This window comes from Sinocyclocheilus grahami, unplaced genomic scaffold (genome assembly GCF_001515645.1).
Source record: "Sinocyclocheilus grahami isolate Dianchi unplaced genomic scaffold, SAMN03320097.WGS_v1.1 scaffold216.1, whole genome shotgun sequence".
NCBI lineage: Eukaryota > Metazoa > Chordata > Actinopteri > Cypriniformes > Cyprinidae > Sinocyclocheilus > Sinocyclocheilus grahami.
The window spans coordinates 1,322,917-1,347,718 of NW_015505395.1; the positions used below are offsets into that span (position 1 = coordinate 1,322,917).

General features: G+C 33.8%; 2 protein-coding genes and 1 long non-coding RNA gene across 7 annotated transcripts in view; all 3 read right to left on the minus strand.

Annotated features, from left to right (window-relative positions):
• The window catches only part of LOC107596241 (epidermal growth factor receptor substrate 15-like 1), a 40,995-nt gene extending 30,102 nt beyond the window's left edge, over positions 1 to 10,893 (minus strand). For 4 of the 5 annotated variants that reach the window (XM_016286932.1, XM_016286930.1, XM_016286934.1 and 1 more), the window contains exons 1-9: positions 10,815 to 10,893; positions 9,818 to 10,090; positions 8,309 to 8,472; positions 7,972 to 8,128; positions 6,907 to 6,969; positions 5,446 to 5,531; positions 5,240 to 5,312; positions 4,497 to 4,658; positions 345 to 542 (exon numbers count right to left, since the gene is read on the minus strand). In XM_016286932.1, coding sequence (XP_016142418.1) covers positions 345 to 542; positions 4,497 to 4,658; positions 5,240 to 5,312; positions 5,446 to 5,531; positions 6,907 to 6,969; positions 7,972 to 8,128; positions 8,309 to 8,472; positions 9,818 to 10,087 — 1,173 coding nt within the window. In that variant the 5' untranslated portion in view covers positions 10,088 to 10,090; positions 10,815 to 10,893. The remainder of the gene's footprint in view (positions 1 to 344; positions 543 to 4,496; positions 4,659 to 5,239; positions 5,313 to 5,445; positions 5,532 to 6,906; positions 6,970 to 7,971; positions 8,129 to 8,308; positions 8,473 to 9,817; positions 10,091 to 10,814) is intronic. The other variant, XM_016286931.1, reaches the window with a different exon arrangement.
• A 745-nt stretch (positions 10,894 to 11,638) lies between these two features.
• On the minus strand, positions 11,639 to 13,918 carry LOC107596244 (uncharacterized). The gene is made up of 4 exons (XR_001610343.1): positions 13,843 to 13,918; positions 12,661 to 12,702; positions 11,790 to 11,879; positions 11,639 to 11,687 (listed from the first exon to the last, which is right to left on the minus strand). It is a non-coding gene; the product is annotated as an uncharacterized lncRNA (long non-coding RNA).
• A 4,749-nt stretch (positions 13,919 to 18,667) lies between these two features.
• LOC107596243 (calreticulin-like) lies at positions 18,668 to 24,142 on the minus strand. Its single transcript, XM_016286935.1, has 8 exons — positions 23,914 to 24,142; positions 23,620 to 23,823; positions 23,433 to 23,527; positions 21,543 to 21,752; positions 21,349 to 21,462; positions 21,122 to 21,265; positions 19,499 to 19,591; positions 18,668 to 19,418 (listed from the first exon to the last, which is right to left on the minus strand). Exons 1-8 carry the CDS (start codon positions 24,125 to 24,127, stop codon positions 19,215 to 19,217), a joined length of 1,278 nt encoding a protein of 425 aa, XP_016142421.1. The 5' UTR covers positions 24,128 to 24,142; the 3' UTR covers positions 18,668 to 19,214.
• Between the last annotated feature and the right edge of the window lie 660 nt (positions 24,143 to 24,802).

A 24,802-nucleotide genomic window follows, 5' to 3' on the forward strand; every position in this document is an offset into this window, starting at 1 on the left:
ATATATATATATATATATATATATATATATATATATATTATATCAGTATTAGTTTTAGTTATTTTAGCACATTAAGTTAAACTAAATAAAACAAAAAATATTGAATATTTCATACAGCTAATGTTTATTTTATTTCAAGTAACTAAACGTTTTTTTAGTTAACTATAATAACCTGATACAGTCCATAAAATATGTTTAACAGTCACAGGAGTTTGACAAAGAAGGCATAATGATGGTTCTTTGCCTTTTAATAAATAACCATGTGTAAATTTTGAATGATCTAAACGGCACCTAGCAAAAACAGCTTGATAAATGTGTGTTGGATACGCGTTGGTGTGTGTGACCTGGTCCATCTCGTCCTGCGATGTCTTCAGCAGTTTGAGGATGCTGTCCAGCTTGGCTTTCCCAGCATGCAGACTCTCCTCCAAACGCTGCTCCTCTTGTTCCAGACAGTACAGGTCCGTCTTCGTTCTGCTCACCTCCTTCTCCTGCATCTGTACGTCTGACTCCTGAGACAAGATCTGCGTCTGCAGCGATGTGATCTACACACAGAATCAAACGCTGTGAATGATTCAGTCAATAATATACAACGATAATCATTCTTCTTTTAGATAGACAGACATTTGATTTTCAGCATGAAGTCATTCAAACCAAATTTCCTTCATAATTTAAGGGTTATTACAGGTTCGATAAAATTTGCATCGGAGATTTACATTACTGTAATCTAAACTGTTATCTAAAAGTTAGAGATCACTTAATAAAGACACTTAATAAATGACTTAGAATGCATTTGCAAAAACAAACAGGAAACATGTTTCCAGTAAATACTAGGGGTGCTCCGATTGATCGGCTACCGATCATTATCGGCCGATAATCACGTTGGGATGATTGCTCGGTGCTCTCTAAAATGCCAATCTCAAAAAAACGATCTCAAGCTGATGACGCTGCCATGAGAGTTTTGGCACGACATGCAGCGGCACCGTCTCAGTCTCTTTCTGGCACGGGTGAAATCATTATAATGCTGAAGGTGAGGTACTCACCTTCATATTTCTTCATTAAATAACTTATAAAATAATTTGAAAACATTGTGAGAGACGTAATTTCACAAACAGCGGGAGTGAATCACTGTGCGCACTCTCTCTCTTTCTCTCTCAAAATACACAAATGTCTTCAAATCATCACATCGCGTCTGTCTATAAGCGAGCTGCACGCTGCACAGTTGACACAGGAATTGTCACTTGCACAGTCGAGGCAGTGTCACATCGTCACTTAAGTTTATAAATTGCATTACTTTTTAATTCTTGCCAGTGTTTAACCATTCGGCGAACACGCGCTCTCCTGGAGACCGTGCGCTCATGCACACTCGCACTCGCAGCACACACACATAATGCCAGGTTCACATTACTCCGTTTGCAGTGTGTTATGTGGTGCGTATTTTTTCCGCGCTCATGTTAACGGATTAATAAAGCACGCACACTGCACACCGTTGCTGTCTGGCAGTGTGTTCCAGGAGCAGGTGCTGTCTGCAGCAGTGCAGAGATCGTTTCCAGACCGAGTCTATTGCTGCGCTGGAAGCCCTGAATTAAAGTAACAGCGCATTTTTGCAGTAAATATGAACATGGATTGACACGAAAATGTAGTAATTACACCATAAATGCATATTATTAAAGTCTACTGTGTTTCACAGTCAACACATATGGCTTTTTGACTAGGTTTAAAGGGAAAGAGCACTTTTAGATAAACAAGGCAATAATATATGGCAGGTAGGTAAACAAAGTTCTTCATGAACCGCAGGATTGCATTTAATAAAGATTTAAATGCAAAAGGAAAGGCAGTAGAGCTGACTATTTCTGTCAATGGTAAGTTTGTGATAACGTAAGAAAAGTAGCTTAAATGTTTTGCCACTTGCTTGAGCAACTTAATATATAAATCTAAAGTAAATGCAAAAGTAAAAAGCATTGAATAATGTGTTGCTTATGTTTATTGTTTAAACATGTCTTTGAAAGATTGTATTACTGTACTGTGTAAAAAAAAGAATTGCAATGCTGAAAAAGCAATTTCAGTGACAATGTTTGGATTTGAAATCAAAATAATGGATAAATGTTTTGTCTGTGGTAAACAGCCACGGATCAGTTGCAGACTCCTGTGTGAAAGCTTCTTCTAGTCACCTAAGAGGGGAATTCCCCCCATCAGTCGCAGTTCTGGCGCCTCTGTCTCAATATACTGTACAACGCCACATACATTCACATCAAATGTTAATTCATCGGTAGAGTTACACTCACAGAACACTGCACTTATTTGCATTCAAAAAAGTACATTATATGCATGTGCTTTAAAGCCTTGTCGGTTAAACTTTTCATTCGCGTGCTGTTCTGACACGTGCTTTTTCTGAGCGTGTACTCTAAATAATTCTGAGCGCACACATTAAAAATCCTGTCAAAGTGCGCCTGATTACTGGACTAAGTTATCTTTCGCGTCTGATTGTGCTAATACTGTCAAAAACACACAAGGTTTACATATAAACACAGTAATCAAAGTAAACAGTTGAGAGAAGAACGGATGCGTGCCTGAATATTAGATGCGTGCAGGTCTTAAAGTGACAGCAGCCCAAAAGTACTAAACATGCTGCCGCTTGTCATTAAAGGGATAGTTTACCCAAAAAATTCAATTCTGTCATTATTTACTCACTCTCATGTTGTCCCAAACCTGTATTTAATTTCTTTCTTGTGCTGAACACAAAAGAAGATATTTTGAAGAATGTGGGTAAACAAAGAGTTGCTGGTCCCCACTGACTTTGATAGTAGGGGAAAAAAATACTCACTGTAGTCACTGGGGACCAGCAACTGTTCGGTTTCCCACATTCTTCAAAATATCTTCTTTTGTGTTCAGCACAAGAAAGAAACTCATTCAGGTTTAAAACAACTTGAGTTATTATATATTTTGTTACCTTGTAAGGATTTGTTTTTAAAATAGGGAAATTAGTTTGGCTGTACTGCTCAGACAACTTGCAAAATAGTAAAACCAACACGACAAAGAATCGTGTTAAAATTGTGAATCGTGATTTTCCTGAAAAAATTTTTTATATATATATATATATATATATATATATATATATATAATTTATATATATGTACATATATACATATATATATATTATATTTTTGCCATATCGCCCTACCCTATTATTGGTGTAAGGAAATATAATTTCACAGAGAGCATTTACAGTACAAAGACAGATTTTTAGCCAACAAAATATTTTATAGTTTCCATGATTAAACTTCCATGTTTTTTTGAGGCCTGGAAATCGTAATTTAAAAATTCCAGGTTCTCCATGACCATTGGGAGGCCTGTATAATAGAAACAGTGTTAATACGTAATTTGACTTTAGTCACAGTTTTTGTCTTTTGACAAATATAGTTAATACTTCATTATATTTTGAAAAATGTACAATTTAAAATATTTTGTCTAAAATGGCCCATCATATATATATATATATATATATATATATATATATATATATATATATATACACACACACACACATATATATAAACAAAAACTAAAATATCCCATCATATATATATATATATATATATATATATATATATATATATACACACACACACACACACACACACATATAAACTTAAAAACCTTGGCAATTAACTGACTTAATAGAAGTACTAAAATTACTAAAACTAAAACTGAAATAAAATCAAAGCTAAGGAGAAATCTACAAAAACTAATTTAAAAAAAAAGACAAAAGAGCAGAAAAACTTAAGTGAAAATGAGACATTTTGCCTTGGCAAGCAACTAAACTAAAATAAGTTTAAGTTAAAATACCAAATTTACTAAAACTGAAATAAAAATAAGAGCAGAAATAAACAAAAAAAACTCAATATTAGATGAAAAACCAAGTAAAAATGAAAAAATTTTGCTTTGGCAACTAAGTGAACTCACTGTACTCACTCTAAGTGAAGTTCTAAAGTTACTAAAACTAAATACAAAATATATATATATATACACACACACACACATATATATAAACTTAAAAACCTTGGCAATTAACTGACTTAATAGAAATACTAAAATTACTAAAACTAAAACTGAAATAAAATCAAAGCTAAGGAGAAATCTACAAAAACTAATTAAAAAAAAAAAGACAAAAGAGCAGAAAAACTTAAGTGAAAATGAGACATTTTGCCTTGGCAAGCAACTAAACTAAAATAAGTTTAAGTTAAAATACCAAATTTACTAAAACTGAAATAAAAATAAGAGCAGAAATAAACAAAAAAAACTCAATATTAGATGAAAAAACAAGTAAAAATGAAAAATTTTTGCTTTGGCAACTAAGTGAACTCACTGTACTCACTCTAAGTGAAGTTCTAAAGTTACTAAAACTAAATACAAAAATGATCAATGCTACAAACAAACGATTTTAATACAGCTAAATTCTTTCCTGTCTTCAATGCAAACTCAAATCAAGTGTGTCTCACTTTCACGTTCTCCTCCTGCCACTTGCTCTTGGTCTCATCCAGTGTGCTCTCCAGTTTGGCTCTCTGCTGCTCCATCTCACCGAGTCGCTCCTGAGCATCCCATTTCTGGTGCTCCAATTCCTGAAGGCCCACGTTTTCATGCTCCAGGTCTCTCTGCACCTCCTGCACACAATCAGTATTTCAATTAAGTAAATTTGGACATTTAAAGACACTTTTACAGAGTCTCGAGCCTCCTTTTTACTTTAAATGCATGGAAAAGAGCAGCATGAACATTTCATGTTGTGCATCTCATGCTTCATGCTCTCTTTCTTCTCACATATTTTAATAAACTCAAATCGGTGCTTCATTTCCATGTACTTGTTTGGCTCTATAACAAGTGGGACAAAGTACAGAGCCGCCTCACCTGCACTTCACTGTTCCTCTGTCGCAGGGCTTCCTCTTTCTGCCTGATTTCTGTCTCCAATATGCGTTTCTCACTATGCACCAAAAATCAGATCAATCAAAAATGTAAAATGAGTAAAAAGCAAAAAGAGCAAAATAAGTAACTAGTTTTAAAGACACTTTTACAGAGTCTCGAGCCTCCTTTTTACTTTAAATGCATGGAAAAGAGCAGCATGAACATTTCATCTCATGCTTCATGCTCTCTTTCTTCTCACATAATTTAATAAACTCAAATCGGTGCTTCATTTCCATGTACTTGTTTGGCTCTATAACAAGTGGGACAAAGTACAGAGCCGCCTCACCTGCACTTCACTGTTCCTCTGTCGCAGGGCTTCCTCTTTCTGCCTGATTTCTGTCTCCAATATGCGTTTCTCACTATGCACCAAAAATCAGATCAATCAAAAATGTAAAATGAGTAAAAAGCAAAAAGAGCAAAATAAGTAACTAGAGAAATGCCAGATGGAAGGTTATGTGTAGCGTATAATTCTCCATCCATAAACTCTCTGACCTCTGCAGCTGGGAGATTTCCTGGTTGATGTCATCAAGATCCTTGATTCCCATCGCCTCAACCAACCCAACAGAACTGCTGCTGTCCTGGAAAAATAATGTTATGTAAGAGACAGTCATACTCTGTCATCTACGTACAGTAGAGGTATATAATTATGCCGTACACAGAGATGAGCACTAGGTGGCTTCTCATCGCCTGAACATAAAGACACAGACTTCAGGCAACATAATATCAAAACGGACTATTTACATTCTTACATTCCTATTGTAAATCATTTTTAAAGAGAATAAATATTTATTAATCTTCAGAAACTACAAATAAGGACAGAAACAAAGCAAAAACGCACCTGATACACATTCTTTATTTATCATTTCATTGATGTAGAGTTTAAAAATATTGTGAATTTTATGCAGAAATGGTGTATGCAGAAATTATTCTGAGCAGTTATTTTAGTATTTTTTATAAATTATTATAGTTTTTAATAATATTTTGAATTAGACAATTTATTTACATTTTAATTTATTTTTATACTTTCAGTTTTCATTTCAGCTCTTTTTTTTCATTTTTAGTAATTTTGTTTTGTGCTTGTCATTTACATGAACATTATTATTATTTTTTTTAATATTACTATTTATGTTTAATCCATTTTTATTTGAATTTTAGTTTTCATTATATTTCCAGTTAGTAATTTTGGTGCTTGAACTAAACTAAAATTAGAGTTGTTGATCTAAACTGAAATTACGTTTTCATCTAATGCTTTCTCATCGCCTGAACATAAAGAGACAGACTTCAGGCAAAATAAAATCAAAACTTCTTACATTCTCACTGTAAATTATTTTTTAAGAAAATAAATATTCGTTTTCATAATTTTTCATTAAAATGTATTAATTTTCTCCTTGTATCCATTTTATTTTCAAGGTTTCTATATATTTTCCATTTCAAACTTCTATACTTTTCTAGAGTGCTTGAAGAAAAAAATGCAACACTCACACTCAAAAATAAGCTTCATTAGCTAAATGTTTTGAAACTTTTTACTTGTCTTTAAACTTTGTTGTTTAAAAAGTTTATTTTTATAGATATGAGTGTTATACCTTTACTTCAAACAAGACGAACCTTTGATTTTTGGTTGCACCTCCTCTTCAGTTGGTTAAGCAGCCTTTCATTAACTTTTATTGTGGACTTTTCTAGACTCCTATTTTCAGACTTCTCTGTTAATTTTTCAGACCAAACCGTATGTAACACCTGATAAGTGGTTTTAAAAACCAACTGTTAACATGTATGTTACATTCTGACTATGTATGTTAATATGTTGCCACATAATTGCCGGAATATTGTAGCTAGGTATTGTAGTATTACAAGTTTTAAAAAATAAGGTTGTCACTGATTGCATTTATTTAGAAAATCTTATTTCCACTCAATGCAGCGCAGGACACACGTCACAGATGTATCAGAACCACTTACTCTGCTCAGAATGGTCAACGGGGTCAATTCAGACACGACTGATGGTGTAAATCCAGAGAGAATCTGGAGAAGAAAAAACAGAGAACGGCAGACTGACAAATCAGAGACATCAGACATGTTCATGTGCGTTCGACTATAAATACGATCGAAATGCGTGACATGCGTGACATGACTTCTTGTCACACATTACAAGCCTTCACTATAGTAATACCAGTAAATTAAGCATCATTACATGCGATTAACTCTAAACTAAACCCTAATCCTAAACTTAAGTACATGTTTATTGCTATTACTGCATAATTACACTGTAACAAGAATACCTTAAAATAAAGATTAATAAACACTGTAACTCTAGTTGGTAACCAAACAGTTAACGGTAGCCATTGACTTCCATATTATGAAAAAAATATATAATAATCTATGGGAGTCAATATTCTTCAAAATATCTTCTTTTGTGTTCAACTGAACAAAGAAACTCCTACAGGTTTGGGACAACTTGAGGGTGAGCAAATGATGACAGAATTTAAATTTTAGGGTGAACTATCCTATTAGGGCTGCTCGAATATGGCAAAAATCATAATCACGATTATATTGGTCAATATTGTAATCGCGATTATTTAACACGATTATGACCAAAAGTTTATATGAGTGATTTATTTAAAGACAGCAATATATATCAAATATATATTTTATTTAAATAAGGTTGCTATGACATCTACATTTTAGAGACCAGCAAAATTTCTGATTTTACTGATTTGCACGTGAAATTGGGCTTTTATGGAGGAATGAAGGCGCACCGCTGGAAAGGGGGCGGAATAGGGCACATTAATAATTGTATTTTCTTGATTATTGTGTTTTCATAATCACTGGAGGCCGAAATCAAAATCAAAACTGTATTTCGATTAATTGCACAGCTCTATATCCTATTAAAAAATAACGGGACCATATTGTAAAGAGTTACCAAAACATTATCATAAATGAGGAGTCCTTAAGGCTAAAGGGAGCCTGCTTTTGATCGTGACAGGATGCATGAAATGCATGTGTGCATGCATGCTGTCTTCTCACCGGTGTGCCGGCGGCTCCTCTCTCTGACGGTGGTATCATGTCAGGGGTCAGACTCTGAGGAAGATCCACTCCTTTCACTTTCTCCTGAATCAGGTGCATCGCCAGACAGAACTGCTCCTTGGTGAGTTTGCCGGTATGCTGAGTGTCTGCCAGCGACCTGCAGACCAAAACAACAGAAAACAATGCTTCTATGAGCACGAGTGTGAAAGAAAAATTATGTGTAACATAATCATAAATCCTACTGTCTTGCAAATTCAAGGATAGTTTTAAAAAGGCTGTGGGTGACTTTAGGAATAAGATTGCATTTTACTCTTTAATCCAAACTTGACTGCCTCACCATATGTGTGCCAGGACGCTCTGAGGCAGCCGAGAGTTCATGAAGATATCCTTCACTTCACCTCCTCCAACCATCCTATCAAAATCAGAGTCTGCCAGATCAAAGATCTCCTCGTACTGCTCTCGGTCTTCCACCGGCACCACCCAGAGATCAGAGGACGGCTGCTAAGACAAATATTGGGAATGTCTGGAATAGCATACAACTCATATGTGCATACTATGTGAATTTTCTATATGCATCAGTCAAATTTTGCAGAGCACACGGAGATACTTTTTCCCACAATGTCGGAAAGATCGCATTTATGCACATAACCACATGTAAGCCATGAGTTGGGGGCGTGTCAGTGAAAAAACATGTCGGATGCAATGGATGCAGCATCTGTATTGAGGGTAAATTTGCTATAATTAATCAAATTGTTTGTTTTTTATTTACAATAAAACTAAATCTACGTTGCATGTACAAAATAGCGTAGTATTGTACAATAGCAATAGAATATATAACAATTTAATTTACAGCACCTTCATAAATGGAATAAAAACAAAAAAACAGATGCACATTCTTCATTCATTAATTTGTTGATGTAGTTTAAAAATCTTGCTGAATTTTATGCAAAAACGGCACATGCAGAAATCATTCTGAGCAGTGTAATTTTAGTATTATTTATATATTACATTATCTTTTTATTAATATTTTTAATTAGATTGTTTTTATACTTTCAGTTTTCATTTTTATTTTACTTACATTTTTAGTAATTAGTGCTTTTTTTTATTATTATTTTTTATTAATTAATATATAGGTTTAATTAATTTTTATATTAAATTTAAGTTTCAGTTCGTTTCCAGTTAGTAATTTTGGTGCTTGAAGTTAAACTAAACTAAAACTAGAAAAGTTTTTCATCTAATATTTACAGTATATTTGATTTTAGCTTTATTTTTAGTTTTTTGATAATTACTCTGATATTTAGTATTATAATTACTCTGGATGCAACATCACTCATTACAATAAATATGCAAAATAGCTACACCATGTGACATCAATGAAGTTTGCATGCTACTTCACATACTATTAATTTAATAGTAAATAAAGTACACTAATATTCCTTTCAGAATGCATGCATACTTTTCCACAAATGACAAAAACTTCACAGTCCATGAACCTCAAATGGTTCAATCTCTTTTGCTATCTGGCTACTCATGAAGTTTACTATGAAAGGCATTTGAATGAGAATTTATGAGAGAATATCATGGGTTCCGTATATATGTTAGGCATTGAGTAACTAATAATGAACTGCATTACTTGGTCAAAGAACTGTAGGTTGCTTATGGTTTCCAACCAACGTAGAAAATCAAGCAAAAACACAGAAAAAATCTGTGCATTATTTTGCAGTAAACTCTGTAAACATGAAGACTAGAGCTCCAGGAGCTGATAAGAATGTGGCTGGACTGGTATTACGAGTGTTAGATCAAGACTGAACAGGTTTACATGCAGCACGACTGCTGTGGTGTTCACCTGTGTGTGTGTTTGAGGCTGCGGTGGTGTTGGGGTGGAGCGCTTGAACGAGCTTGACGGAGACAGATTTGTGCTGCTACCCAAAGAACTCTTGGAAAGCGCTGGCGTCGGCCTCAGGTTCTCCTTCAGGAGGAACGGACTAGAGGGAAGAACAGGAACTGATCCCGGAAGAGCGCCTGCGATCTTCTTCCGCTTGGATGGAGGGATGAGAGCGGTGGGGAGGGTGGATGGCACAGGCTCCTTCTCTCGGGCTGCATAAACCAGGTGCATCACCTGCAAAAAGATGTGACAGTTGACAAAATGAGTGTTGGGATTTCTCTTCCTGATTTTTCTTGTTTCCTCCTGTCACTGATGATAACATCCACAAATACTTAGACTTTAATCTATTTTGACATATACTGTATGTGACCCTGGACCACAAAACCAGACTTAAGTGTCCATTTTTCAAAATTGAGATTTATGCATCATCCGAAAGATGAATAAATAAGCTTTCTATTGATGTATGGTTTCTTATGGAATCTGAGGGTGCAAAAAATCTAAATACTGAGAAAATCGCCTTTAAATTTGTCCAAATAAAGTCCTTAGCAATGCATATTACTAATCAAAACTGAAGTTTTGCTATATTTACGGTAGGAAATTTACAAAATATCTTCATGGAACATGATCTTTACTTAATATCCTAATGATTTTTGGCATAAAAGAAAAATCTATAATTTTGACCCATACAATGTATTGTTGGCTATTGCTACAAATATACCCCAGCGACTTAAGACTGCTTTTGTGCTGCAGGGTCACATATATTACACATTGAACAGTGTCAATAACATTAAACATTAAAAGTAACAAGACCCATGATTTGAGGAATCATTCGTGGAGCATAAACGCTGCAGGACGACACACTCTGAACTTTAATACTTAGTGTTAGAGGTTTGATCACATCAACCATAAACTACTAATAATCTACTAATAAAAGCACATGCTATTTTGTTTGACTCACCACTGAAAACTCATCTTTATCCAAGTGTCCATCTTTGTCAATGTCACTGAGATCCCAAATCTACAAAACACAGAAAGAGTAAAAAAAAAAAACATTTATGTAATCATGAAGTTCATTTATGAATATACTAAAAGTCTAAACTATACTAGTATAAAGTAAGTCAAATATTAGCAACGTTTTACATATACTGTATACACTAGCATTCAAAAATGTGAGGTCAGTAAGCTTTAAGTTTAAAAAAAAAAAAAAAACCAGTCTCTTCCTCTCATCAAGGCTGCATTTATTTGACCAAAAATACAGTAAAAACAGTAATACAGTGAAATATTATTACAATTTAAAATAACAGTTTTCTATGTGAATATCTGTCAAAATGTAATTTATTCCTGTGACCAAAGCTGAAATTTCAGCATCATTACTCCAGTCTTCAGTGTCACATAATTCCTTTTATTTTTTTGGCAGACAAAGCGCTGCACAATCAAGGTTTACGGTTTAAATTAAAACATTGATAAAAAATGTGTGATATTCCTTAAAATTATATTTCAATAAATTGTATTATCATTACTTTGAGAAGTACATTATATTTTACAAAGTAAAACCGAACTGTTATTTTGACGCTCTGTAGCTTTTTAGACCAAAATCTGGCTCAGTCAGACTAATAAATGTGGTACTTTTAACTTTCCATCAAACACAATGGTGAAACTGTACAAACAAGATTTAATAATTAAATGAAGAGATGATATAAATGATATCAAGACGTCAAAGATCATAATGGGAAGTTATCTAATTGTGTAAAGGCCTATTCTGACATCAAACAATGGTATTTACCTTTTTATCCAAGTAACCTTTTCTCTCCGGGTCTGACAGATCCCAGATCTGTAAAGAGAGGCAAAACACACACAGTCATTTTCTGCCAACAGCTCCAGCGCTGCATCTCAAGGCTTTCAGATGTTCAGTGATGGGATTATTCGCTCTCACCTGTCCCAATGTGCTGTCCGAAAGCCCTGATTTCTTCAAGAACTGAGCAGCTTCTGCGGCGCCCACTTTCCCAGTGTTTCCCGGATCCACCTGCAACAAAGACGACAGGCCATCAGCGTCACTTATAACGGCAGGAACTAAAGATCAGTATCAGCTAGGGGTGTGCGATATATATCGTCTGCGATAATATCGTAATTGTTGTTTTAACGATGTGCGATTTGACATTATAGAGTAGGCTTTTTCTTTCTTTTCTTTGTTGATTTTTTTCATGTTTTAAATCATGTCAAATATCAGTGTTCAACGTTTTATGTATAATATATCAAAACATTATTTATGCATATGTAATTGCAGGTTAAATGCATTCATGTTTTGCATTAAACACAATACATGTGTGTAAATACATCTAAATGCCTCTTCAGATGCAGCTTCTTTGTTGATTTAATTTGTTCGGTAACAGCCCGAATGTCTTATTATTCTAATTCACTGATTAAATGTAAGAATTTGACTCAAAAGATAATGGACACTTTTAGAGAAAATGGCTTTATAAAGGTAAAAATGCCCATAAAATGCAAAAATCAGTTTAAACTTATTGGAAAAGATTAATTTCTATCAGTGTGAACTGACCAGCACACAGAATATGAAGTATATTAAAAACATTAGGAGTCTGCTGTCTTCGGCAGTCCTTAAGGTACCAGCACAATAACACACTCAGCAAAATATCGTCTAATTATCGTTATCGATAAAATCCCAGAAAATATCGAGATATAATTTTTTGTCAATATCGCACACCCCTAGTATCAACAATATATTGATATTATACTAGCGCATAATATCAGAGTTTACTCCATTTTAAACAGCATTGGTAATTTACCTGTCTGTAGAAGCTCTCATATGCAGGGTTTCCACTTGATAACTGCATAAATAAGAAAAGAAAATGTATTAAAACAAAAAAACGGTAAAATTCTAAATATAATGGTAACACTTTACAGTAAGGTTCCAACATGATTAATCAACAAAGAAAAATACTTCTAAAGCATATATTAATCTGCGATAATTGCAAACACTATTAAAATCAAAAGTTGTATCTGTTAACATTATTTATTGGCCTTTAGCTAACATGAACTAATAATTAACAGCTGTATCTTAATAACTAACATTAAGAAAGACTGAGAAATACTGTACCGCTGATTGTTGGTTAATGCAGTAACTTACATTCAACTAATGGGACTTCACTGTAAAGTGTTTCCAGTCAAATAAAAAACAAGTATCAGTTAAATATCAAAAATATGTCTGGGCCATAGGGAAAAAAAACTTATTTTTTTGTAGTATCATAAATATTTTTTTCATTATTTTCACAAAAGTTAAGAACATTTCCTTCCTAATGTTTTGATATTGATTTTGTTTGCAATTTGTATTATTCACACTGATGATTCAGTCATGTGATTTCACAGTAAATCCCACCATCATGTAAACTATGTATGATTATTGTTTGATTTTTTTTATTATTATTATGATTATGATTATTGTTTGATATAACAGTAACGCAGTGGGCATCGATGACGTTACAGGATGAAGACATAGTTTTTTCTAGTTAAAGACGATGCAGACAAACGGTGTGCTGACATAATACATCGGACAAGATCAGAATAATGTTTCTGAACAATATTCTGAACAATTCGGTGACAGGAATCACATAAACAACACTGATCAGCTTCGTCGTGGTGCTACACAAACAGCTGTCACGACATAAAGAGAGTCAAAAAGTTGCAAAACAGCGACCTTGAAATCGCAAATCAGTCAGAAATCAATTATTAGCCGTCATCGCAACACATAACGAGGCAAAACTTTAAAAAAAAAACCTAACAACACATAACCGCTAACAACAACAACAACCGAGAACTGCGGCCGTTTCACCGGAGAGCCCAGTCTCCGTGCGTTTACACTTTTAAACAAGACATAACAGCATTTTCTACAACCACAGAACACGAGTTAGATAAATCCTTCCAAAAAGTACTTCACGGTTTAGTTTTAATCAAACTTTTAAAGTCGTTACCTGACCGAGTGACGTGAGCGCCGCCATGTTTCCTGATTCACGAGCACGCGCACGCACAGGGGTCTGTCTCGTGAACGCGCAACGTCAAACGTGAACGAGTGAGTTACTAATTCATTAAAGATCGTATCGTTGGTAGCGCACTGCGTTATTTCACTAAATTAATTTTACTGAGTTATTTTAAGTATTCTTAAAGTCCGCATGAAATCAAAATTGACTTTATTTACTTTACTAGCGCACATTGCTAGTCTTGATGTGAACAATTATACCGTGCAAGTTAATCCGCTGAAAAAAATAGCTTGTCTTCGTAATTTGGAAATACCTGAAGTTACTGCCAACTTTATTTCAGTGTAGTGACGTATTTCCAGCTGAAACGGAATGTGGAATAGAGGGCGTGGTTTTATGTTTGTGCTCCTCCTCCTCTCTGTCTCTCACTCAGCAATCTAAGGGTTGGAGGGGTGTGTTTAAGGATATTCTGCCCAAGCCGTCAAACTGACATGATCAGAAAAAGAATGCCATTCCAGAGCGGAAGTAAATGTTCAGATTAAAGATCATTCTAATATGATGTGGCTAAAAAGAGCATTATTTTGTGTATTTGGTGTAATGAAATGTGTTTATGCGGTTTAAGGTTCAAAAAACACATTATTTTCCACATACTGTACATTATTGTTTCTCCTCTATGCCCCACCTTTCTGAAACGCGTCGATTTTTACAAAGCTCATCGGTCTGAAAAGTGAGGTGTGCTCTGATTGGCCAGCTATCCAGTGCGTTGTGATTGGCCGAATTCCTCAAGCGTAAGACGGAAATGTTACGCCCCTCACCATACTGTGATGCTTGCGGCTTAACTTGCACGGATTAATTGTTCACGTCATTACTAGCAATGTGCACTAGTAAAGTAAATAAAGTCCATTTTGATTTCATGCTTTAAGTCTTGGCCCAACTAAGTTATTCTGAAACAAATGTACGAATGTGGACAAATATTTAAACACAGTTCATAATTATTTATATTATTCATCTAAAATGCAAAATCAGATAAAAAGCATGTAAAACATAATGCAGAACAGAAAATATCTAGAAAATTATTAGTTTTAATTTCTATATTATATACAGTATGTAATAATTTTTATATATGTTTTATACATTTATATATGTAAAAAAATATATAGCCTATGTAAAACTGTTATGGGAGAATGTGTGATACATTTACTGTAGTTCACTGTAGTAAAGTCAAGAAAAGGAAAACAATCATGTATCTAAAGTTCATAGTCTAAAGAAATACAGCTTCAACGTTGCACACGTTATCATAGTTTATTTGCTATAGTTTAGAAAATGGTAATAAAATATGACAAGAACTCAGAGTTAAACTGTGTCAGAACAAATTCATCTTGATAGTGTCAGATAACACTTAAGCAAAACATGGTCAGGTCAAAGTGTCTGAATAATTTTTGGTCTCAAATTTTACTGGTAGTCCACTGTATGAAGAATTTTTGGGTATAATATGTTACAGTTTACTTTATTTTGCTATCCTCACTTACATAAACTATAGTGTCCTGCACTCAAAAATGATATCTGGTGTCTGAATCATTTTTAGTTTGACTGTACATAGTCGGTATTCTACTGTAAAATGTCTCCATCTTGTGTACCAGATTTGTAAATGTCATGACATCTAGAAAAAAATTATGTAATATAAATCAACTTTTCCATTATAGAAAACACATGTGGTGAAAATAATACAAGCAACTCCCAGAAACAACCGAAACATGCATTCGTCTCTAACTGCTTTTGAGCGGTTCAAATGATGAAAATAATTATTGAATAATGTCTGTGGAACATCTTCAGTGAGATTTACACAAATCATGCAGTCTATATACAGATATCAACCACCTGCACTGCTTTAAAGCTTCTTACAGGAGTTTGAGACTGGAAAACGTTCTTATCAGGGATCTAGTTTTTTTTTTAAGTGCAATTCATTTTTGTGGACCAGCTTTCATGTTGCAAATACAAACCTATCGACCAAACCGCAAGCAACTCCCAGAAACAACCGAAACATGCATTCGTCTCTAACTGCTTGTTTACAAGCTTTTGAGCGGTTCAAATGATGAAAATAATTATTGAATAATGTCTGTGGAACATCTTCAGTGAGATTTACACAAATCATGCAGTCTATATACAGATATCAACCACCTGCACTGCTTTAAAGCTTCTTACAGGAGTTTGAGACTGGAAAACTTTCTTATCAGGGATCTAGTTTTTTTTTTAAGTGCAATTCATTTTTGTGGACCAGCTTTCATGTTGCAAATACAAACCTATCGACCAAACCACACAAAAGTGAGCATTCCTCCAAATATTTATTCAGATGCATATGACTAAAGCTGCAGATGAAGATGATTAACAAACATTCTAGAGAAATTATGAATTTGTGAAAACGAATGGGAAATGTGTAATCATGGACAAATGTTCAGATATCTTCATCTGTTCTTTTGGTGTAATAACCAACCTGAATTGTATTAGTATAAATAAACATTATAAAGCTCTGATCATGAAACAGTGATGTGCTCAAACTCACAAAATATTACAACTGCATGTACAATAAAGTTATTTATTAAAACTTTGGCATTAATTACAACTCTCAACATGTAAAAAGGTGGTTTAATGTCACTAAACAGGATTTTCAGTACTAATCCAATTTGAACATTTGGGATTTAGTTCACAGTGTGTATTTTAATGCACCCTTGACATCTCTGCAAATATTACCACATCCCTTATCATAGCGCATTTATTTTCAAGTAACAAAAGATTTTATTAAAAAAAAAAAAATTACATCAGCTACAAACTGAACATCACAAATGCTACTGCCACTGATCATCTGAAACCTAAAACAAACTCAAACTGCAAGACATTTGTAATAAATAGAGCTGGAAAATAAAAGGAATTTGACTGAATATCTTGTTTAGGAGATTAATATAATAACCACCACAGCACATACACTGCGGTAACAGAACAAAACTAAATCATCAGTGCCAAAGGAACATTATGTCATTGTAAGTTTCTTTTGCACTACAGTACAAACATTCATCAGCCCTCATTGATGAAACACAAGCAGAATGAATTTGCATAAATCGTTGTACGTTTTCCTGCAACAATTTACACAAAAATTATTCTGTTCTGCTCATGTTTCAGAAATGAGGACTATAGTTTGAAACCCAGCCTGTGATCTGATTAATCTCTTATTAATAACAATAGGGCAAAAATCACCATCCTCCACTATTCAGTTTCGTTGCACATCACATTTCTGCAATGCGGAGAAACAACCGTGTAACCTCCCAGTAACATTCTTTACGGTATATGGAAGTCCGTTTCCACTACGGGAAAAAACCCAAATAAAAATGTAATTATGACTTTTTATGTCACAGTTCAGACTTCATTTCTCACAAAAAAAAAATATAAACCCAGTTTTCTGACTTTTTGCTTGCAATTCGGAGTCGTTTTTTTCCGCCACAGAATAAAAAAATTAAGATAAATACGACTTCTCACAATTCAGATTTTCTCTTTTATCTTGTTCATATCTCAACATTTTTACTTTATATCTCACAATTTTGCGTTTAAATCTTACAATTCTGACTTTTTCCTCAGTATTTCGAGCTTATATCTCACAATTTTGCGTTTAAATCTTACAATTCTGACTTTTTCCTCAGTATTTCGAGCTTATATCTCACAATTTTGCGTTTAAATCTTACAATTCTGACTTTTTCCTCAGTATTTCGAGCTTATATCTCACAATTTTGCGTTTAAAATTTTAATGCACCCTTGACATCTCTGCAAATATTACCACATCCCTTATCATAGCGCATTTATTTTCAAGTAACAAAAGATTTTATTAAAAAAAAAAAAATTACATCAGCTACAAACTGAACATCACAAATGCTACTGCCACTGATCATCTGAAACCTAAAACAAACTCAAACTGCAAGACATTTGTAATAAATAGAGCTGGAAAATAAAAGGAATTTGACTGAATATCTTGTTTAGGAGATTAATATAATAACCACCACAGCACATACACTGCGGTAACAGAACAAAACTAAATCATCAGTGCCAAAGGAACATTATGTCATTGTAAGTTTCTTTTGCACTACAGTACAAACATTCATCAGCCCTCATTGATGAAACACAAGCAGAATGAATTTGCATAAATCGTTGTACGTTTTCCTGCAACAATTTACACAAAAATTATTCTGTTCTGCTCATGTTTCAGAAATGAGGACTATAGTTTGAAACCCAGCCTGTGATCTGATTAATCTCTTATTAATAACAATAGGGCAAAAATCACCATCCTCCACTATTCAGTTTCGTTGCACATCACATTTCTGCAATGCGGAGAAACAACCGTGTAACCTCCCAGTAACATTCTTTACGGTATATGGAAGTCCGTTTCCACTACGGGAAAAAACCCAAATAAAAATGTAATTATGACTTTTTATGTCACAGTTCAGACTTCATTTCTCACAAAAAAAAAATATATATATATCAGAATTGTGAGATATAAACCCAGTTTTCTGACTTTTTGCTTGCAATTCGGAGTCGTTTTTTTCCGCCACAGAATAAAAAAATTAAGATAAATACGACTTCTCACAATTCAGATTTTCTCTTTTATCTTGTTCATATCTCAACATTTTTACTTTATATCTCACAATTTTGCGTTTAAATCTTACAATTCTGACTTTTTCCTCAGTATTTCGAGCTTATATCTCACAATTTTGCGTTTAAATCTTACAATTCTGACTTTTTCCTCAGTATTTCGAGCTTATATCTCACAATTTTGCGTTTAAATCTTACAATTCTGACTTTTTTCTAAGTATTATGAGTTTATATCGCACAATTCTAATTTTTTTTCCTCGGAACTCCGAGACAAAAGTCCCAATTGTGAGACATAAACTGAGAATTACATGAAGTCGTCTGAATTGGGAGCTAAAAAGTCGCGATTATCTTTTTTATTTTTGTATTCCATGGTGAAAACGGGCTTCCATAATTATATTTGTAACTCAAGTAAACTTCATGAATTTAGTCTAGTTCCTTCAAACTAACACCAACGTCATGAACTAATATGGGCATTGATTTTACCATAAGAAAGGCACAATAAACTGATCATAGATCAGCATTAAAAGATGTCAAACATATCAGACTCCTGGTACTGTACAGAAAACTCCTCAATAAAAAAAACTGGCTCGTTCAAGGTCAATGGTCACAAATTAAACGTATGGGCTGAGAACTTCTGGTCGCCCTGTGTGACATCATCGCCGTCTCTAATTAGAATGAATGCACTGCAGTCGTTTCCCTGGCAACCACGGAATGTGAACGGTAATCTACTTCCTGCGTTACAGTTCGTCTTTGGGAAGCGCATCATTGTCTTCTTCCTCCTCTGGAGGCTCGTCTGTCTCGTCCTCCTCCTCTTCCTCCTCGCCTTCATCCTCCTCCTCCTCCTCTTCCTCATCTGCTTCTGTGCTCTGCTCCTTGTTCTTCTCCTCTTCTTCTTTGCGTTTCTTCTCATCCTGTTCCTCCTTCATTTTCTTCTCGGGACCCTGCGGCAAGACAGACCATTAAAAAAGCATTTTTATTGCATATCCACTAGTTCAGCAAGATGCTCAAATCAAACTCTTACCTTTGTAGCACCCCACGTTTCATTTCCGAAATCCTCAGCTTCCTTCACGTCGTCTGTGATGAGGAAGTTGTCAAATATAGTGCCGGATTTCACCTGGAGTGATGAAACCGAAACAGAAACATGGTGGCGTTTCTCACAATGAACTGAATTTGATAGAGGGGGGAAAAGCACCTCTTAGTGGTTTAAAGTGCAAACACTGCATTAAGTGTGAGGAGAAACGTCACAAACTTTGACATGTACTGACAAACAGTCAGGTTACCAGTTCTAAATTAGATTTCCTCTTTCCAAACTTGCTATTGAGTTTACAAGCACACACCAGGGTCATTATAGCTCAAACTAAATTAGTATGAACTCAAACTAAACTAAACTAAAACCCATAAAAATATTGTTACTTGAAATAAAATATAAAAAATATTTCTCATTTTCATTTAGTTTAACTTGATGTATTAAAATGAATTAAAATTAATAAAAACTACATAGACATATAAACAAAAACTAATTCAAATACTACAAAACACACAACAAAATTATTAAAACTTTAACTAAAATGAAAAACATGAAAATAAAAAGTCATTAAAAATATGAATAAAAACTGCTTGCTTAAAAATACTAAAATAACACTGCTACGTACAGATATAACTAGGGCTGGATGATATCGATTAATAATAATACAAATTATAAAATTAATGAAAATGTCTAAATCAAATAAATAAATTAACAAATATTTTTTTAATATTTAAATAATTTACGTTTCAGTAATTTTTTGTGTTTTTATAATTTTTTTATATAGCTTATAATTACATTTATTTCACTTAACATTTATTTTATTTCAAGTAACAAATTTGAATGGTTTCAGTTAACTTTAATAACCCTGATATTTAGTAATTCCTCTGAAATGGCTTAAAGGTGTGAGAGGAACCATCATTTCAATCAAATAGCCACCGCTGCAAAATAGACTGAATGTTCAACCAAGAACTAAAATTCAATAAAAATCTAGTTAACATCAACTGCTGCCACAGTTTTCAGAAAACAGAAACTGGCCTAATAAAAAGCACATTATAATCAATATTCACAATATGCTTGTCAAAATCTCTGTGAATATATTGTTAATATTCAGTAAATCATGGACATGTATTCCTGAATTGCATTATTTTTTTAAAAATGTTAATGCTTCCTGATGTGCACTTATATAGTTAGTAGGGTTTTCATAATTATGAAATATAAGGCAATTTTATGTTAATATTGATAATAAAAATAAAATATAAATGTTGAAAATATTTCCTATATGCTAATACTTCCCAAGGTGCATTTATGTCATTAGTAGGATTTTCAAATAAAAAAAATAGAAGGCTATTTTATGTTAAATAATAAATAATTAAATAAATATTTTGAAAATATTTGCTATATGCTAATACTTCCTGACGTCCACTAATATATTTAGTAGGCTTTTCAAAATTAAAAAATAGAAGACTATTTTAGGTTAAATAATAAATAAATAAATAAATATTTTGAAAATATTTGCTATATGCTAATACTTCCTGATGTCCACTAATATATTTAGTAGTCTTTTCATAATTAAGAAATGAAAGGCTATTTTAAATTGGCAACACTAAGGCGTCTTACCTGCCAGAGATCCAGCCCAATGACTCCAATGTTGTCGAATTTGTAGATCTCGGCATTAGGAGTGTATTCAGGGTTGTCGATTTCAGGATGCACCCAGACACCCTTGTAGTTGGGGTTGTCAATCTGTTTGGGTTTCCACTCACCCTGCACCAAAACGCAACAATAAATGAATTTCAGAGGCCTGAAACGCGTCTTGTTGAGGCATCTTCAAGCATGTAAATCTGTACCTTGTACTCCGGGTTTGGGATCATGGCAGGTTCCCACTCTCCGTCCATATCCTCATCCCAGTCGTCTGGCTTCTTGGCATCAGGATCGGGAATATTCTCAGGCTTATCCCAGTCCTGACAACATCAGACAGTCAGTGTTAAAAGATGAAACCGAGCCAGCTATGCCTCACAGGTGATAGGAAACAGAATCGAACCTCAGGTTTGGTGTCCGTCTCGTCGTCGATCTTGGCGCGGTCGTCCCAGTCCTCAGGTTTCTTGGCTTCGGGGTCCTTGATCTTCTTTGGGGGCAGGAAGTCCCAGTCCTCCTCCAGAGAGCCGGACTCCACCATCTCATTGTCGATCTTCACCTCATACGTCTGATCCGGATTCAGGATCAATGTGTACAAGTGAGTCAATTCATCATCCTGAGGAGAAAGAGAGAGTTCATTTAGACAGCTTGTCTTAAAATGTACATTTAATTCTATCACATTTGCATTACAGATGCTCTCAACTCATATGGCTAAAATATTTACATTTTTTTTCTGGCTAAAATATATTTTAAATACATGCTGAATATATGTGGTAAACAATGTAACATATTTTTGAAATTTCAAATATATTTACTTTCAAACTTCACATATCAAAATACATTTTTTTTTATATTTCAGAGGCAAGAAAATACATTTCCAATCTTATAATATTAATTACTTAATTTATTTTATTTATGTTCACATATAAAACAACAAAATATTTTTCTTTAAATGTGACATATGTGAACGGATTTTCTTGGACTGAAATATATGGAGGGTACAGGTATATATATATATATATATATATATATATATATATATATATACACACACACACACACACACTGCCAAAAAAATATACCGGTAGAAGATCTTCATAAATATATTTTGAAGCATTATCAGGGATTAAAGTTCTGTCGCTGCCGTTCAAACGAATCAATTGAATGAATGATTCAGTGATAAAATCAGTGACTTGCTGCCACCTGCTGGCGGATTTAGTTTCATTTTTAGCGTATAATTTCAGTTATTTGAATCATATTTCTGTATTCAAGACAAATAAGTTACCAATCATATGAAATTAGTATTAATAAGTTAATTTGTACTACAGAGGTGGCACAGAAGAACACAAAAGTGGCTTGTAGGTACATTTTCAGACGGTTAATGAGGCTCAGAGGTAGCATGAGTGCAATAAAATAAAAAAATGTGGAGATTAATGTTTTAAATATGAAATTGAATACAGAAATATGATTTAAATAACTGAAATTATACACTAAAAATGAAACCAAATCCGCCAGCAGGTGGCGGCAAGTCACTGATTTTTATCACCGAATCATTCATTCAATTGATTCGTTCGAATGGCTGAATAATTCAGGAATGAAGCAAGTAAAATATATTTAAAAATACATTTGAAAATTTATATTTTTTTTGCAACATGGGAATCATCCTAGCATCACTATTTTTTAAGCATTCTCAGTCATTATTCACATCCCAGATATTCTGCTAGTAATGATGAGCAGATGACACAATTTAAATTTTTTTCTAAACTATTTTTTATTTTTTTGTATTCTATAAAGTGCTATTTATATATACAGATTGTTTCAAATTTGAATTCAGTTAAGGTCAATACAAAACAAACCAGGTTTAAAACTAAACTAAAATTAAAACCATTAAAAAAAAAAACGTGTTACTTGAAACAAAATCAATGTTAACTGAAATTTCAGCTAGCTGCCAAGGCACCATTTCACATTTTAATTCAGTTTAACTCGATGTACTAAAATAAGTCAAACTAAAACTGGAAAAATTCATAAAAACTATGCGTGTATATAAAAAAAAAACTTGGAAAATACAAAGATAATATGAAAAATTATAAAACTTAAAAATTTAATTTTTGATGTAAAGTCCACAGAAGTCAGTAATGTCATGATTTAGTTCAGTTCAATAACAGTGTCAAAATCAGAGTCATTATCCAGTCTTTATCCACAAATGTTGTTCTTGTCCGACAGTGTCAGTGCATTAAATCGAAGATATTACTGAATATGAATTGTCTTTTTATTTGACTTTTTAACAGGACCTCACCTTGCATTTGATATCTTTCTTGATGAGGTGGTTCTTGCCTTTGTAGTTGAAGATGACGTGAACCTTCTTGGTGCTGTAGCCACAGATATCAGGCCCTGTTGAGATGATTTAGACGAGAAAACAGAAATAAATGACCCGTTACCTATAATAAATCCAGGCGTTCACAAAAGAGTCTTGGGTGACGTACCGAACATGATGTAATACTGGGAGTCTCCGTGCATGCCAGCCTGGTTGAGATCAGCCGGGAAGACTTTAACGTATCCGCCTCCGCAGTCGATCTTCTGCTCGTGTTTGATGGTGAACTGGATCACCAGAGGCTTGCCCTCGTTGCTGAAGGGCTCGAAGCGGGCAGAGGTGGCGTAGAAACGGGCATCCTGACTGCTCTGCAGACCTGTTGGTGGACAAAGAGATAGCTAAAGTGAAGCAAACTCAGCTTCTTTGCTGAACCGAAGGTGAAGTTTTTAGGGATGCAAACGCCTACCCTGGTCTTTCTCAGCGTCTCCGTAGAAGCTTCCAGCAGTCAGTTTGAACTGGCCATAATCAGACTTGTGCTCGGAGTTCAGCCATCGACTCTTCCAGGCATCTGCGAATAGAAATAGAAGCAAAGAAATAAGGCTAAAACAATAAAAGTGAATGCAACTGTGAATGAGGATGAGTTGAGAACATGAATAGCATCCTAAAAAGGGAAACTGCATGCAAATATACGGACGGTTTCAAAGCAGCTGCACATTAAAAAACAGGACAATAACAGTGTTTATGTTGTAAAATTCAACTATTATGAAACGAATTAAATTTTAGCTGCAAAGCAGCTCTACAGAAAACGGTGTCATGAATTATATTCAATTCAGTTCGACAACAGCGTCAACGTTGCAAAGTTCATCAGTTATGAAACAAACCAGGGTTATTATTACAGTTAACTCAAACCATTTAAAAACATTTTCATTACTTGAAATAAAATAAATGTTAACTGAAATTAAATAAAATATGATTACCTTCCTAAAAAAGGAAATTTCATGCAAATAACATTATTGGCATGATTGTGTTTATATAAAGTATTGCCAAAGCTTTATAACAAAACAAGAAATGACCAGAAAAGAAATATACAATAAAATAACAACAAATTACAATAAAAAAATTGTATTAAAATGAGGTGCTACATAATGAGTAAAAATAATATAAATTACATTTTTATTTTAAAAACACATTTTATATAAAAATACATTATTAAAAAAAACACTATATGAATATTTATGTCATCGTCAACTAACTTACTAACCCAAATTGTACAAAAAAAGCATTTATCTAGCTCTTTATCTACAAACTTGAAGAGGAAACGAGATGAATTTATGAGGGTTGCAGGTCCAGTCTCA

Excerpts from the sequence above, each read along its gene's own strand:
- LOC107596243 (XM_016286935.1), bottom strand. The coding sequence starts at position 24,127 with ATGCAGTTTCCCTTTTTAGGATGCTATTCATGTTCTCAACTCATCCTC. Across the intron at positions 23,528-23,619 it reads CCAGTATTACATCATGTTCG|GGCCTGATATCTGTGGCTAC; the intron begins GTACGTCACCCA and ends TCATCTCAACAG. Across the intron at positions 21,753-23,432 it reads AGAAAGATATCAAATGCAAG|GATGATGAATTGACTCACTT; the intron begins GTGAGGTCCTGT and ends CTTTCTCCTCAG.